General features: G+C 37.3%; 2 protein-coding genes across 3 annotated transcripts; one reads left to right on the top strand and one right to left on the bottom strand.

The window, feature by feature from the left end:
* The first annotated feature begins 1,953 nt into the window (after positions 1–1,953).
* On the top strand, positions 1,954–6,690 carry ucp1 (uncoupling protein 1). Its single transcript, XM_067584912.1, has 7 exons — positions 1,954–2,099; positions 2,263–2,400; positions 2,629–2,833; positions 4,190–4,387; positions 4,524–4,625; positions 4,968–5,148; positions 6,200–6,690. The coding sequence occupies exons 2-7, from the start codon at positions 2,275–2,277 to the stop codon at positions 6,312–6,314; spliced, it is 927 nt and encodes a 308-aa protein (XP_067441013.1). The 5' UTR covers positions 1,954–2,099; positions 2,263–2,274; the 3' UTR covers positions 6,315–6,690.
* A 47-nt stretch (positions 6,691–6,737) lies between these two features.
* On the bottom strand, positions 6,738–13,845 carry elmod2 (ELMO/CED-12 domain containing 2). 2 transcript variants are annotated; one of them, XM_067584913.1, is made up of 9 exons: positions 13,713–13,845; positions 11,213–11,366; positions 11,079–11,107; positions 10,005–10,102; positions 9,738–9,867; positions 9,365–9,498; positions 8,077–8,145; positions 7,805–7,938; positions 6,738–7,684 (listed from the first exon to the last, which is right to left on the bottom strand). In XM_067584913.1, the coding sequence occupies exons 2-9, from the start codon at positions 11,355–11,357 to the stop codon at positions 7,527–7,529; spliced, it is 897 nt and encodes a 298-aa protein (XP_067441014.1). In that variant the 5' UTR covers positions 11,358–11,366; positions 13,713–13,845; the 3' UTR covers positions 6,738–7,526. The 2 variants fall into 2 exon arrangements, with proteins under 2 accessions (XP_067441014.1, XP_067441015.1); XM_067584914.1 differs by lacking the exon at positions 13,713–13,845 and adding an exon at positions 13,514–13,689.
* Between the last annotated feature and the right edge of the window lie 3,316 nt (positions 13,846–17,161).

The following is a 17,161-nucleotide window of genomic DNA, read 5'->3' as shown; positions in this document are numbered from 1 at the left end:
TTAAATCTCTGTTGGTTACAGGGCCTCTCTCTCTCTATCTTTCTCTCTCTCTGTAGACCAAACACACTGGGGTTGTGGCTCAGGTTGACCAATCACAGCTCAGTGAGCTCACTCACAACAGGACGTTCTGCAGATTCAGCTGATGCATCCTCTCTTAGACACATGGCCAAGCAATCAATGATTAACCAATCAGAAACAATGTGTTTTAGGGCCGGATGGATGAAATGCTCACAAGATCATCAAGCTTGCTTTCCTCCACAGATTATAATGTAATATCAGCTCAAATGAAAGAATTAGTTATTCATGAAGAAACTCTTGTCAGGTTGCACCATAACTTGCAAATGTGGCTTTTGTTATGGCGATGTAATGAGTATTTGTAACATTAATAGGGGGTGACTGAGGTCATCTAATTGTGCTACATTGACAGGTTTGGTTTCATGACTACATTACTTTAGTTCCTGCCACCATGATAAACTCTTTATGGTACATGACAGCATCTGCATGTCCATCTCTCTTATTGTAAACCTGTAACTCCAAAAGCAATTTATACCACAGAATCTTTACACTATATCTAAACTCAGCTATCTAAACACTTTAAAACTCTGACAGAGTAGATGATAAAACTAGATTCTGGAGAAAATTACCACATAAATGTAAATGAAAGAAAGATGTGAAAAATAGGATAATTGACATCCTGTTGTTCAACATATTTTTTGCTTTAGATCCTGTTTTTTAATTATAATGATGCACTTTATTCAAAAACAAATTCAGTCTTATACAACCCACCCAGTAATAAATCCTATCTTTGTGTGGGTAATACTGAGAGGTGTTTCTTTTATTTTGTCCACCGTATTTATATCAAAGAAGTGACCTAAATGTTAGAAACAGATCTCAGTAACATCACAAACTACAGCCTCCAAAATTACCATAAAGTTGAATCAACGCCTCTTTAAAACATTTGTAACAAAAAGTGAACATTAGAACCTTCATGTGGGTATTTCATTGCATTAATACATTAGTTTTAGCTACTTGTACCTGGCAACTGAGTATTGTGGGACCACACCTAATTTCTCCATAATTTCCATTCTGTTACGTAGGTAACGGTATGGGGAACGGTATTATGAAATAGGCCCGAGCAGCACTGCCAAACTGCTGAGAGGCCGAACATTGTGTGATGCAAAGCCCTTATCTGATCCACAGTGAACTTCAGTCACCAGCTCACGTCACAACTTACACCCAGCACTTTTTTTTAGTGTCCTTTTTCCCAAAAATGTGGAAAGTCTCTGGCTGTGACAGCTGTTATTAAGAAATCATGAATGAACAACATGATATGATTAGTTTTATATGAACAAATGAGCAAATACTGCAAAATACAGTAACTCCACTGCAAAAGTGAAAGGGCAACGTGATGTGAGGTGGTTGTAAAGTCTGTCATTTAGCCAATCAGCTTTGAACGCTTTCCCTGTTCAGCTGTTCTGTCACTGGCTGAGAGTAAAGACAAGCCTCCAATGACCCTGCCTGATATTGTTATGATGGCTGTTGTTAAGCACAGACACTTTGGTCTAATGAAGTAAATTATTACATAATATTAAGTCGGTGACGGACACAGAATAGGACAAAAATCTGCTGATATTTCCATTTCTACTCACTGTGCTGAATGCAAATGTAAACATGAATATAGTGTTGATTACATTTGAAGGCAGAAAAATAAAAAAATGAAATATTAATATTAGCATACGGACATGTTTGAAAATATACCAACATTTTGATGAAAAGATACTTAAGTTAGAGTCACAGAATGGGGAAGTAAAACTTGTTGTTTTTCTGAAAAGTGCCTGCACTGTGGGGTAAATTGAACATTGACTTTCTGACAGTCGGTGGACTTTGAGTTGACCCGGCAGAACAGGAGTACACAGTAACGCCTCTCTGTGGATGTCATAAAGACGCCAGCCAGAAAATATATAAGTACAGAGCAAAAGATGCATCTTTCCTTTCTGTGGAGTGGTGCCCTTTATGGATTATAATCTGGTCTATCAAAATCCTTCCTGAATCACAAACAACAAAGGATCAAAAGGAATCTTAAATTTTAGACAAACAACGTAAGTGTGTTTTATGTTTTTTTTTTTTATGATCAATCTATACTTTGACTGTTGAACCACTGTAGTCCATATAAAGATGAATGCTTTTTATATGAGGTTGATGTTCAAATGGTGGTTTCAACACTGATTTATGCATTCTGTATGTGTGTCTGTGTAACCCCAGAAATAGGAAAACATGGTAGGACTTAAACCCTCAGATGTTCCCCCTCCACTGGGGGTGAAGATGGCGAGTGCTGGAGCTGCAGCTTGTATAGCTGATATTGTCACATTTCCTCTGGACACAGCCAAAGTCAGACTACAGGTATGTGGTTCAACAACACTGACAAAGACAGAGGGAAATCATTGTTCATCCATCTCCAGAAACACAGTGTGATGAGTAGCTTGACTTTCAACTTAGTCCACCTCAGTACCCCATGAATCAATGCACTCATTAACACTTCTGTAGCTTCATGATGCATCATTTAGTAAAAACGTTTTACTTTTGTTCTGTAAAGCTGGTTTTAGCCTTGAGTACTATCTGTGACCCCAGATTCAGGGAGAGAAGGCGATGGAGGCAACCAAAAACATCCGCTACAAAGGAGTGTTTGGGACGATCAGCACCATGATCCGGACTGAGGGGCCCAGGTCTCTGTATAACGGGCTGGTAGCCGGGCTGCAGAGACAACTGTGCTTCGCCTCCATTAGAATTGGCCTCTATGACAATGTCAGAGATTTCTACACTGGTGGAAAAGAGAGTAAGTGGTTACTTTTTAAGTACATTCAGGGTTTCTTTTCTTTTCTTTTTTTTTAACGACACATAAACTGAGCTTTCACAAATCAGGTTATACCTGGGTTATAGATTTAAATGTCCTACTGTCATTAACAAAAATCCTTAGATGAAAGATGAATGTCAACCCCAATCAGTTGTACTTATGTAGCCCAAAATCACAAATTTGTCTCAGAGGGCTTTAAAATCTGCACAATTTACGACACCTTCTATCCATAGACCTTTGATTTGGACAAGGAAAAACCCAAAAACACATGGGGGGGGGGGGGGGGGGGGGGGGGATTGGGAAAGAGGAGGAGGAGGAGGAGGAGGATGAGGAGGAGGAGGAGGAGGAGGAGGAGGAGGGATCTCTCTTCCAGGACAGACAAACTTGTAATAGGTGCTGTATGTGCAGTATAGACAGATGAGGCAGTGGTAGAATTGCAATATGGAGAAACAGAATTACAATATACGTACAGTAAATAAAGCACAGCACATATAATATGAAGTAAATATTAAGTGTAATAAGGTCAAGAGTTTCAGGCAGGTGTTAAAGACATTTTGTGCCTTTTCCCACTAGTGGAATATGAATTTTACAAAGATCAATACCAAAATGTAAAAATACTCCTTTATAAGTAAAAGTCCTGCATTCGAAATCTTAACTAAGTAAAAGTACACAAGAATTAGCAGCAAAATGGCAAAATTATTATGCATATAATTATGCAAAATGAACCCATACAGAGTGTTATGTTTATCAGATATATTTGTTGGAAGACTAACCTACTCATTAACATGTAGGCAGCATTTCATGTCAAGTTAATAAATACATTTTTTAAACTGATCATGTGTTTTACGTGTAGAATCATGATCTGAAAAGTAACTGAAATAAATGTAGTGAGTAAAAAGTACAATATTTACCTCTTAAATGTAGTGGAATTTAAGTATAAAGTGGCACAAAATGAAAATACTTGAGTAAAGTGCCTAAAAAAAAATGACACTGTTAAAATCTAGTCAGATATGCGTTCATGAATGACATCTTTTTATTGATTAACTCTAACTGGTTTGTAGTGTTTATACCTGTCTGCTTGTACTGTTTAACATTGTTAGGACAAAGAGTTGTGAAACCTTGTTTTTCTCTCTGTTTTATCTGTCAATTTTAAGTTGAGTTGGGACGACAGTACGGGTGCAAATTAGCTGTTGAGACACATTGATATTGATGTTCTTAAAAAGTCAATGTTGATTAATGTGCACTGTCTCCTATAAATACATAAAACTGTATTTAAGTACACTATTACAGTATTAAGTTACATTCCACCACTGGTTGTTTTCATCTATCCCTCTCTAGACCCGGGTGTACTGCTTCGTATCCTGGCCGGCTGCACTACAGGCGCCATGGCAGTGTCCTTTGCACAACCTACTGATGTGGTCAAGGTTCGGTTCCAAGCCCAGATGAACCTGGATGGCGTGGCTCGTCGCTACAATGGAACTATGCAGGCCTACAAACTCATCTTCCAGAATGAGGGCTTACGTGGACTCTGGAAAGGTGCCGTTCAAGAAGCATTCCTCTTAATAAATTATCATGATGACAGCAGTTAAACAAAGACTCAGAAATGCTTTATAACCTACTAGTAAAGCACCAGTTTGGATATTTTCTCTTAAATGAAAATGGCTTCTTCCAGGTACACTACCCAACATCACAAGAAACGCACTGGTCAACTGCACAGAGCTGGTCACATATGATCTGATCAAAGAGGCCATCCTTAGACACAAACTGATGTCAGGTGAGCGAGCGTGCATGTGTGCCTGAGCCTACACACACATACACACACACACACGCACACACACACATACAATGTCATCCCAGAGAGACAGCTGCTGATTGGGCAGAAATCCACACACCCTCCTCTCCACCCCTTCAACTCCACTTCAGCAGATAACAGAACACATGCTGGTACAGAACGTGGTGTAATTATTAATATAACATTTACATATCTCAATCATTTATATTGCCCTATTCACAAGATTACATAATCTGCTGACATGCAGATTATAACACATCTAAGAACAAAGGCTTCACACTTCAGGTATCAGTTGATAAATCTTTTCCACAACTCTCTCCACAGATAATCTGCCGTGCCACTTTGTGTCTGCGTTTGGTGCCGGCTTTGTTACCACTGTGATCGCTTCCCCGGTAGATGTGGTGAAAACGAGGTACATGAACTCACCACCGGGCCAGTACAAGAGTGCGATCAACTGCGCCTGGACCATGATGACTAAGGAGGGGCCGACTGCTTTCTACAAAGGGTGAATTTCTCTCTCTCTCTCTGACATGAAAATTACCCAATATGTCACAAAACAACCCAAAAATGTTGTCCAAAGTCCAAAAGCTGAAAACAGATTTGTGTATCAGAACTTTGTTTTTTTTCTTGTTTCCCCTCCCATAAATCAGCACGACCCCTCAGATTTATCTGGTGACCCTTTGAAGGGGCCCGACCCCTAGGTTGGGAACCGCTGGACTACACTAGCTAACTGTATATAAAGTAGTTCAAACTAGCTCCACCTCCAGCAACTACAACAGTAACATGCTGCTTACACACTGATGCTTCAGTATAAATAATCTAATGATGTCATATATAATAACATCAAGCTGATAATACTTATGTACTGTTACTTAAGTAGAATTTTCTTGCAGGACTTTTAATTGTATCAGTACTTTTACTAAAGTAAAGGATCTGACTACTTCTTCCACCACAGAGCATTTTACTGTTATTATTTGATCGATCGACACTTTACAAGTGTGAGACAATAATTTGTGTAGGAAAGAAGAAAAAACTAAGCTCTGATACATTAATTTGGATTTACATTTTAGAATTTTTCTTTAATCTTTCTTTTTGTTGTGAGGTTTTATCTCTTTCGGTCTTATTTATTTGAAATCATGTGAGGAGTTTAAAGGGGAAATATCCCTTTGGTGGAACTGCTAACTCAGACATCTGAAACAAGGAAACACAAGTACACACTGTACTTTACATTTCATGTAAAGTTTGGGAACCTAGTTTAACCTCAAACAATGCAGTGTAATTTACAATTTTATCATATATTATCTCATGTAAATTTTTACCTGAAAAGTAACAGATTTTGTGCAGCTGTTAAATAAATGTGGTGAAGAAAAAAGTATTTCCCTCTGAAATGTAGCGGGGTACTAAGTAGCAGAAAATGGAAATACTCAAGTATAAAAAGTATTTGAGTAAACGTATTTAGTTGCTTTCCATCACTATAAACAATCCGACATCAGCAGGCAAAGTCCAGCCTTAATTCTGTCCTACAAACATCTGATCAGTTTCTTTGTCTCTTGTAGATTTGTGCCCTCGTTTCTGAGGTTGGGATCGTGGAATGTCGTCATGTTCGTCTCATTTGAGCAAATCAAGAGAGCCATGATGGTCACCAAGAAGAGGTTTGACACCAACAACTGAGATTCCTGTTTCAAAGTCTGACTGAGAAACCTGAACCACTGACGAGTTGGCACATCAATGAAGAAACCTCATGAATGTCAACTGATATTTTCCGTTTTATTCTTCTTGTCCTTGTCTTGGTGACAGAGAACAAAATCCTTTGTTGAAAAAGGACGCTTGTATCCAACAATATGCTGAATTCATGTATAAAAAGACTCATAGTTCTCCTTTTTATATTTATAATTTGTCATAATGAGAAGTTGAGCTTGCACTTTCAGACGTGTAAATCTAAATCTGCCTGTTATACATTTTAGGCAGCTTAACAAGTGCACCTTTATATGATAAGTACTAATGGTTTATGTAAATCCTAAATATATATTTGACTTGTTTTACAGCCTTCCTGCTTGCTTATTTCACTCGCCTTCTCACACACGGACACGAATCACATTTTAAAACATCAAAATGTGTATTTATTAAGTTTGAGCAAGATGTGTTAGTCATTACATACCTTCCTCAAAAGCAAATCACAGCATTAAAAAAAAAAAAATTACCGGTAATGAAAATGCAATATCAGGCTTAAGACATACAAATATATTGAAAAAGAGGCAAATAACCATTTTTGACATCACCTATATTACATAATACAGATTGTATTAATGCCATCAGCGGGGGAAACATTAAACTGAGCACACATTTTAAGATGACGGCACCACGACGGAGCGTCAGAAAATGGAAATGATTCCTTACATCAAGTTAAATCCATGGTCTCTGGACATAAATATCAAATTCCTGAGCCTCATTTACATAAATACAAACAAGACAGCTAAAAATATGGTGGCTAATCACCATTTTTCTATAACTGTCTTTAAACTGCAACAATTTGGCTGCTTGCTCACTGAAAGTGCTTAAACACTCAGACCCGTCCTCACTACAGCTCTCATTACCCCTTTATTGAAGGACAATTAACCACTGGAATGGCTGACTTTTGAGGTATAGGGTGGTAGATTTGTGCTATATTTTAGTTTTCCCTTTAGTATCACTGTAACAACATGAACCGAGCATGACTAATGAATCACAAAACCAAATATAACAGCTTTTATCAATTTTTGAGGAATGTGAGTGACTCGAGCAGCTCGTTTATGTTTTTTACGAGCAGCACTGCTTCCTTCTACCTGATCGAACAACATCAGGGGGTCACCGAGAGGTCGGGGGGGATATTATTCCTGAATCATGTTAGTTTTTAGTGCGGTCAGTCAGTGTGAGGGACACATCAGGGTCCTCTAGATGTGTCTTGACTATGTTATGGAATTTTTCTCTGTACTGATTGAACTCCATGATGCTTTCTGGTTCTTCTGCCACCCAGAATTTATCGAATTCATACGCCAGGTAACCTGTCAGAGGAGAAACAAGCAGGATTAAGGATTAATTATATCACTTTCTATTAAAAGAAGGTGTTTTGTATTTGTGCGGCAGAGGTGTAAATATTAAAGAGTGATGTGATTTTTTCTTACAGTATAGCTGATGAAAGTGCTGGAGCTCAGGTGTGCCGAGTACTGTGTTGTAGAAATGCGGTTTCAAAGCACCACTCTTCATGAGGCTGTAGGCCATTTCTGTCAAATTGATCCCAACTATGGCATATGAATACCTGGAATATATAACATAAAATAAGAATGAAGTGCCAAAAGTGTACACATGGAAATAAAAGATCTGCAGCAGTAATAATGCATTGATTTTTATGAAGATCCAACTATTGACACAACATTGACAACAGAATGTCTCTTACCCTAGTTTAGGATGGTTTGCATGAGACAACACCTGACGAGCCTCTTCTGTGTAGTTTTCACTGAAAAAACTGTGACAGAACAAAAACATTACAGTACTGATCCTAAACTTACACTACTGGTCAGTGTTCACCAGTAAACCTGTATTCACTGGGAGTGATCATAACCATTGAGAAAAAAAATGAACATGCTACTTGTTACTTTTTAAGGAGAATTTTTTTATTTGAATTGCTAAGATGTCACTAAAACCTCATATTTTTTATCTTTTGTAGACTTAATAAAGTCAGAGTTGATCTGTGTGAGTGCTATATGCTCTAATGATCTGACAAAGGCACACATCTCACCTGTTATTTCATCTATGTTGTCTAAGCTTTGTAGCCTTTGGGCTCCCCAGTGTTTAATCAGTTGGGGGACTGATAACTGCAGAGCCTGTTTTTCCATCAAGCAGAGTAAAGACAATATTCTGACACGGTTTTTATTTCATAGGGAAGCGACAGTATGTGACATTATAGGCTACGAGACTGTGAGGTGAAAAGCAACATGTAGACGGCTCCACACAGATAAATTATTGACAATGGATTTGTCCAGTTTAATTTTTAGACATAGAGAGCATGGGGTCTTCCAAAATGCAGTTTTTAAGTGTTGTTATGTACTAGTTATGTGTTCAAATCATAAATACAGAAAAAAGGAGGAGGTTCTTTCACTCTCATCAATGAGTCTGTGAAACAGCAACTAATGTGAGTATGCATTTATTATAGTGAAAATATATCTGATAACCTTTGTTTTGCTTGGTTTTACTGTATCTTATCCTCCTATTAACGCACACAGCTGGGAAGCTGGTCTGAGGGTCATCATTCTGTGGCTTGCTTGTTCAGCTCTTTGTATCTGTGGCATTTTCTACTCATTTCTTCTTTTTTGTTGCTTTGGTTTTTTTTTTTTTCTCCTTTTTTAAATTCTAGTTTAACGCTTCTTTTTCGCACGGCAGCAGAGATAAGAATGCCCCAAAGAGATTTAAGCCCATTTAAAAACAAACTAAATTATAAAAATTCTGTGCATCTGTACACGTTACAACAAAACATTTACAGAATACTTCCCACTAACATTTGCGAGCTTTACATCAACTTCAAATTTTATAACATATTTCTCATTGTTGCCCTTTAATGTGAATGTAGCTATGTTTAAAAAGGTATTTCCATGATCCTAGATCCATGGTGATCACGTTGCTTCTGTGCTGGTATTAGCCATGTAATTTATCATACTGTATATGTGTCTCATTCATTGGGTACTCACACAAGGTTGATTAGGCCCAGCAGTCCCATTCCTCTGAAGTCAGTCTTGGGGTCATCTCCTTGGAATCCGATGTCTCCCCACTGTTTGGTGATCCTCGAGTCCAGTTTGACTGTCGGCATCAACAGGTCCCAAAGCTGAAGGTACAAATCATTCCAGAGTTACGCATCTTTATTGCTGCTGTACTAAAGCTGGCAGCTGACAGGTGCAATGACTAATGTGATCTAACATAGTGTACAACATTTCAGATTAGAAATCAATATTAAAATACTACATTCTACATCATATTATTTTACTAATTTATGCTGGGACATATAATAGTTCTATGAAACAGTAACCATGTGGCTATAACATTTACAGCCACTGCTTTACACACCTTCAACAGCATTGCCTCGTGTTCTTGGTTCTCTGAGCTGAAGATTTCCTTTCTCAAGTCTTCCACAGATATAAACAGGCTGTTGTATCCTGTTATCTGCAACAAACAGATGTGTAGGCTTTCCTTGAACCTGGAAAAGAAGGAAGATTGGACCAATAATTAAACCACTAAATCAGAAAAATACTCAGGACTGAATATTATTTGAAAATTAAAGAACTGCAGGTGACAAGCAAACTCAGCAAAATAACAGATAAGAAGTGACCTTACATGGGACTTTTCTGGGGTTTGACATTCTTCTCTTTCATAATTTGATCCACACATTGTTCTAAATCATCCTTTCTGGTTTCCAAAGCACCTCTTAAAACCTACAGAGGAAGAAAGCAATGAGAGTAAAGACAGGCAGAAAACTGGCACAGTGGCTGCTATATAATATACTGTAAGCTGTCAACCCCAGTGGAAAAATTGCTTTTCAAAGTCAGCCTCCGAAACAATGAAACAGATGACCAGGCACTTCTGTTTCTACACCGTATGGACTGTTGATTGGGAAATGCTTACCAAGCTATAATCATAAATAACAAGGAGAGTCATTTCATCAGAGTCTGGCAAGTGTAGCGAAAGATAAAGACTGATGAAGTTCACAGGGTGGGTCTTTAATAGAGTCCACACATACTATAGCCTGACAGGTACTGAACAAGTGTTTCTTTTACACTTCTCTGTGGGCCCACGTAGTTTAAACCCTGTTAGTCTTCAAAGCTCTACATGATGTTCTGACTTTCTGTTAGACACCTCAGGTCCACCCACTAAAGACCGCCGGCAGACCCAAAACCTTAACAGAGACTGTCAGGACAGAGATTTTTCCATATGCAGCAGTCATATGTAGACTCATGTCTGCTTCATTTTGATTAGTGACTTGCTTCATTACTGATTACAGACCAACAATATGATGACGAGCCCTTGTAATTTGTCAATTAATTAATCATTTTTTAATTTCTTTTTTATTAAGGTACTAATAAAATACCAACAACTTTTTCTGACCTACAGTCAAAAAACAAAATCAAAAAACAAACAAATCAATGTCAAACAATGATATGAAAGGATATGAAAACAGATTAAAACAAGCAAATTGTCACTTTTCAGAAGATTTTTAATGTTTGATTGCACTAAAGCAAACATGTTTTGTCTTTTAACAGCTATTTAAAGAAACTTGAACATACAATAATAGAAATACTGGTAGTAGTGCTACTTTTAAACTAATACTGAAACTGTCCTGGCTATTAGAAACAAAATGATCCCTTTTACCTGCCATAAAACTGACAGTTGCCAATGGTATGATTTTCTTACCTTGTTTTTTGATGACTTGAGAGAGTATTCTACAATTGGACACAAGAGGCAGATGAAACACTTTATACAAACAGTGGAAAAAATATATATAGTGAGCAGCAAAAATAGGACATATTCAAGATGATTTACTTCACCTGCTTTTGTCGTCCTGGTTGCTCCTGGCTTGTATCCAGAGCAGATTCTCTGCAGCTCACATTTCCCTGTAACCTGCCTGATGAGCCACTTCAGCCAGTATCTCAGGAAGGATGTGTAGACGTACTGCCAGATGTACCCAAACATGTTCTATTTCTACAAACATGAGCAGAGAAGAACAAATTTCAAACAGAACAACTTAACAAGTCTAACAAGCCAATTAACACGTGTTTTCAACATTCCTCTGAACCTCTAGTGTCTCATGAACAAGCTGCGTCTTCAAGAACAAAACTGATAAGAAACAAATAGCTGCTGACAGTGGTGGAAGAATCTTATTTACGTAAAAGTGCACAAGTATTATCATCAAAATGAACTTTAAGTATCAAAAGTAAAAGAACCTATTATGCAGAATGCCCCCTTTAGACTGATATATTATTATATATCATATTATTGAATAGTGCTGCAGCTAATGATTATTTTCTTTATCAATTAATGTCAAGTTTATTTTCTTGATTAAGCGATTATCTGTAAAAATAGTGAAAAAATGTGTTCACAGTTTCTTAGAGGCCACGCTGATGTCTCCAGTTTACTGTCAAATGAAGACAAAAAAATGCACATTGTCACATTTGAAAAGCTGAAACCAAAGAAAATTCTGCATTTTTGCTTTAAAAAATTACTGAAATGATTGATAAATTATCAAAATAGTTGCTGATCAATTTTCTGTTGATTGACTAATCGAATTATCGCTGCAGCTCTGTTATTGAATATTATTATTGATAGCAGCACTTTGGGGTTTTATAATCTATAAGAAGGCAGAAGTTGAAGATGATATGTTTTGTATGAAAATCTTAATCTGCAAAGTAACTGGTGTCTGTAGCTGTCAGTGGAGTAAAAAGTACATTTGTCTCTGAAATTTTGTGTAGTAGACATAACACGCAAATACTCAAGTAAAGTATAAGTACTTCCAGTGGTGGAAAAGGTACTTAGATCCTTTACTTAAGTAAAAGTACCAATACAACAATGAAAAAATACTCCTTACAAGCAAAAGTCCTTCATGAAAAACCCTTTTTAAGTAAAAGTACAGTAAAAGTATTTGCAGCAAAACGTACTTAAATTATTAAAGTAAAAGTACTCATTTCGTCCCACTGACTGATATATTATTATATATGACAACATTAGATTATTAATACTGAAGCATCAGTGTTAGAGCAGCATGTTACTGTTGTAGCTGCTGGAGGTGGAGGTAGTTTGAACTACTTTATATACAGTTAGCAAGTTTAGTCCAGTGGTTCCCAACCTAGGGGTTGGGCCCCTCCAAAGGGCCACCAGATAAATCTGAGTGATCGTGAGATGATTAATTGAATAGGAAAGAAGAAAAAACAAAGTTCTGGTACAGAAATCTGTTTTAGTCTTTTGGACTTTATCTGTAATCTTTGATTTTTGGTGAAATATTGGATCATTTGAACATTCATTGAAATGAAACTATGTGAGAAGTTTAGAGGGAAAAATCACTATTTGGTGGAGCTGTTAACAACTGATAGACATGTGAAATGTGACCCCGACTACACACTGCTTTTTGTAAGATGTCAAAAGCCAAAAAGGTTGGAAACCACTGGTTTCATCTTTAATAATGTGTTGTATTGTAAAAGCTTGTTATATTATCAATTGTATCAAATCTTCATCTGAAAAGTAACTAAAGCTGTCAAATAAATGTAGTGGAGTAGAAAGTACAATATTTCCCTCTGAAATGTAGTGGAGTAAATCAAAATTGAACTTAAGTAACTTACACTAACTTGTGTAAATGTACTTTCCACCACTGCTGGCAGCTAGCTATCAGTGGAATAGAAAGTATATTTCTCCCTGACATGTTGTGGAGTAGACATGACACGAAATACTCTAGTTAAGTACAAATACTTCTTACCTGTAACGTTACCTAAGTAACGACTGCCAACGAAACACACAGATCTGATCACTATGAATAGAATTACTGTGACTGCTGTTTGTGTCATTCAGAGTACTTGACAATGACCATTGTTCGAAGATGAGACAATAATGTGTTTTTAAAACCATATAATTCATTAATCAGTGTATGAGAAGATCAGCTGGTCATTTAAATCCAAATCGATACATTTAGACTGAACTCAGTTATTCAAACAGCCATAACAATAGTGTTGCGGTTAGCTAGCATTATAGCTAAGGCTAACTTAAACGTGTCCATTTAGCTAACGATAACATTACATCCAGCGTGAGTTGAGTATCGCTACTGCACATTTATGTTAGCAAAGTGATATCTGGTTAGTTACCTCTGATTGCAATTGACAAACTAGCCGGCTTTAAAACTCACAGATGACAGTTAACCGGGGCAATGTAAAGACAACAGGTTGTCATTGTGTTCGCCTAACGGTAGCTATTGTTAACCTAGATCAGGTTTAGTCGCTAGGATTAATGTGCTTGATAGTATTTACGACGAGCAAGAAGCTGATGTTAATTTGTGATTCTTACCCTAGTATTGTCGCTGATAACAAAAATATACCCAAACTTAACTTCACATACAAGCTATAGCCGACGGCCGTGTGAACGGTTAGCAACGTTTCCTTTGACAACAGTCTGGCTGTGATGCGTTCAGGTTTAACAGCCGTTGCTAAGCTAGCATTAACAGGCACCCAAGAAACTGGAGATTTGTTGTTTTGGATAACATTCATAATTATATATAGATTTATTTAAATGATTTTTGTGGTTGGAGGTATTGCAATAAATGTCAAAAAACCTTTTAAAACTTTTGGAAAATAACACAATAATAATAATTTCATGGTTAATGCAATTCACATGCCGTCTTTGAACATAGCACATGCCAGCCTGTCAATGACGGTCTAGACGTCAATGTTGCTGCAGCGCCATCTACTGTCCAATTTGTAGTAATAGGACCCTCTAATGTACAGATTGATGTGCTTGATGTGATGTTGTGTTTTGTGTTCAGTGGGATGAAGAGCAATATTACCTTTGTAATTCAGCTGCTGATTATTCTCAGCAAATTTCACACCCATAAATCTAAATGGTCCAGCTCCAAACCCTGCTTTCATCGGTGTATTGTTGAACTCAAGCAGTATAATGCCTTAATTGAAGATGTGAAGAACAATAAATCTAAGAAGACTTTCAATATTTTAAAGGACCAGTGTGTAAGATTTAGTGGCATCTAGCAGTGAGGTTGCAGATTGCAACTAACTGAATACTGAATACCCTGTCCCTCACCTCCCCCTTTCAATCGTGTAGGAGAACCTAAGGTGGCTGCAAAACTCTCCAAAAAACGAAGCAAAAAGCCCTCTGTAGGGGTATGGTTTGTCCATTCTGGGCTATTGTAGAAATTAGGGATGTGCAGATACCCCAGTATTTGTATTTGTATCTGTATTTGTTGAGGCAGCAAAACTATTTGTATCTGTATTTGTATTCAAATAAAAGTAGAAAGAGGCTTAAAAATATTGTTTTTGTTTTTATTGCACTTTTAATTTTAGAAAATTAAAGTGTTACAATAAGAATTCATGAATAAACTACCTTACGAAGTAGGTCCCCACACCCGCTCCCAATGTAGATATAAAGGGCTCATTTTAAGGTAACAAAAACACAACGATTCTTATTTTCATGGGATTATAGTCTGTCCTGCTAGATGCCAATAAGTCTTACACACTGGTCCTTTAAAGGAAGTACATTTTATTTTAACTCTAAAAGAACAATGAACAGACTCAAGACTCATCTGGCTTCCACAAAGGTTTGTTTGTTTTGTTTTGTTTTTACAGTTTTTGTATGACAATTGTTGTACCTCTTAGTTTTGGATGAAACTTTTGGATGAAAAAAACAACAAAAAACAACTAATATGTCCCTGTGTTTGCCATCCCCAATTCAACCACAAGATGCTGCCAGATCCCCACTATAACTATGTGTTTTAAATTGTTATCAAAGTCTGTTTATAATTAATATAGATCAATCATATAATTTTCCTGATATTTAACATTAAGTAGCCATGACTCAATTGACACATCTGAGTTGTAAAGTTGTACACTTGCTGTGTCATCATAATAACGTCTAGCCACAAATGGTGGCAGACAGACCACACATCTTTATCGCTTAATGATATTTCCTCTCACCAATTGTTTCATTTTTTCCAAACTGGGTGCACACTTTCACCCTGAAGCACAAGTCTGGCATTTCAACAATGAGTGCAGCCTATCTGACCGTGCACTCTACTGTAATTAAGTCGCGGTCTATCTTCTCACCTACAGTAATCAGTCCCTCTGGGCTTTTAAAGGCAGGAGGTCTATCCTATACAATTACTGCATTCCAAGAGGAACTCCTGTCTCAGATCAGGCCCAGGCTATATTTGAAAACCAAATCCCCAAAGTAACAACTTAGATCAGTGATCACCAACCCTGCTCCTGGAGAGCTACTGCCCTGCATGTTTTAAGTATTTTCCCACTCTAACACGCCTGATTCTAATTATTAACTCGTTATAAGGCAACTGAAGCTTTTTCAAGGGCTTGATAATGAGTTAATAATTAGAATCAGGTGTTTTAGAGTGGGGAGATACCTAAAACATACAGAGCAGTAGCTCTCCAGGAGCAGGGTTGTTGACCACTGACTTGGATTATAATAACAATTTGAGAGATTAGCCTATAATAGCCAATAACACTGATATTAAATCACTTATAACAGCATTGACAGATGTGACACAAAATCTTTTTTTTCCTCCAGCACCATAGGTGAGATGGAAAATCAGATGTGATCACGGCAATTTAATTGAGGCCTTAAATGTTGTGTTGTTGTTTCTCTCTACTCTCTACAGGGGAAACCATCATTCCTTAATTAAGAGAAAACCAAAGCAGGACTCCTTGACATGAGTAAATTCAATATTTCTGACCAAATCTAAAAATCCTCCAATTTAATGACAAAATAGGTCATCACTGTGTTCTCACACAGTATCCTGGGTCCCTGTTGACAGGATGACGTTGTGTAAATGCCTTCCAAAATGAATATGACTGTTATGAAAATGATTCATGTTGTTTTCTGATCTGCATTGTTATGGTTATAGGAACACTACTGATTTTACACATGAAGTTCAGTTTACTCAACATAAAGAGGTCTACTGTCCTCTGAGACTCTGGAGGGAGCTTTCCAAAGTCGCATTGCATTGACTGTCAGTAGGGAAAAAACAACAAATGCTGCCCTTTCTCTGATGAAGACAGCCTCAATCAAACACACATAGTATATACACAGCACAGATCTAAGGATAAAACCAAGATCTAATTTCAGAGCTCTTTATCTGATATGGCAGAGAATGATGGTTTGAGATCATTAACATGTCCCTCTAATTATCTTTCACAATGGCATGCCTCAGCCATTCTTTATCTGAAACAAGTCTATATGTTTGATTAACAGTTTACACCAGCAACCCTTATGACACCTTAAACAAAGCTTTGTCTAGTTACAAAGCTCCTGTCATAGGTTGTACAAGTCTGAGAGCTAAAGGCACTCAGAATATTTTCATTTTAATCATTTTAAAGGCCTGTTGGGGTCAAACTATTAATATTTCACAAGTAAAAACAGCTAAAATATGTTTTTTTTAAAGGCATCCAGTAGGTGAGTGCATACCATATAACTGCTGGTTTGACTCATGCTCAGGGACCTTTGTTGCATGTCATCTCTCTCTCTATGCCAGCATGTCCTGTCTGTATCTCTACCGTCTATCAAACACAGGCCAAAAAATAACCTTAAAAAAGATTTATGATTTTTCAGCTTCTTCCATATCAGATTCATCTTGCGACATCTCGGGCATGTCTTGATCCCTGGGTTTGGAACCACTGATCTAACAGTGTCCAGTGTCCACCTGGAACAGTTGTAACCACAGAGAAAGAAACTGCAGTTTCTCTGCAGTAGTAAAGCAATGCTGCCTGAGGAAGAGC

Source organism: Thunnus thynnus, chromosome 3 (genome assembly GCF_963924715.1).
Source record: "Thunnus thynnus chromosome 3, fThuThy2.1, whole genome shotgun sequence".
NCBI classification, from domain to species: Eukaryota; Metazoa; Chordata; class Actinopteri; order Scombriformes; family Scombridae; genus Thunnus; species Thunnus thynnus.
Note: the sequence above shows the minus strand (reverse complement) of the source record. Positions and strands in the feature narration are given on the sequence as shown.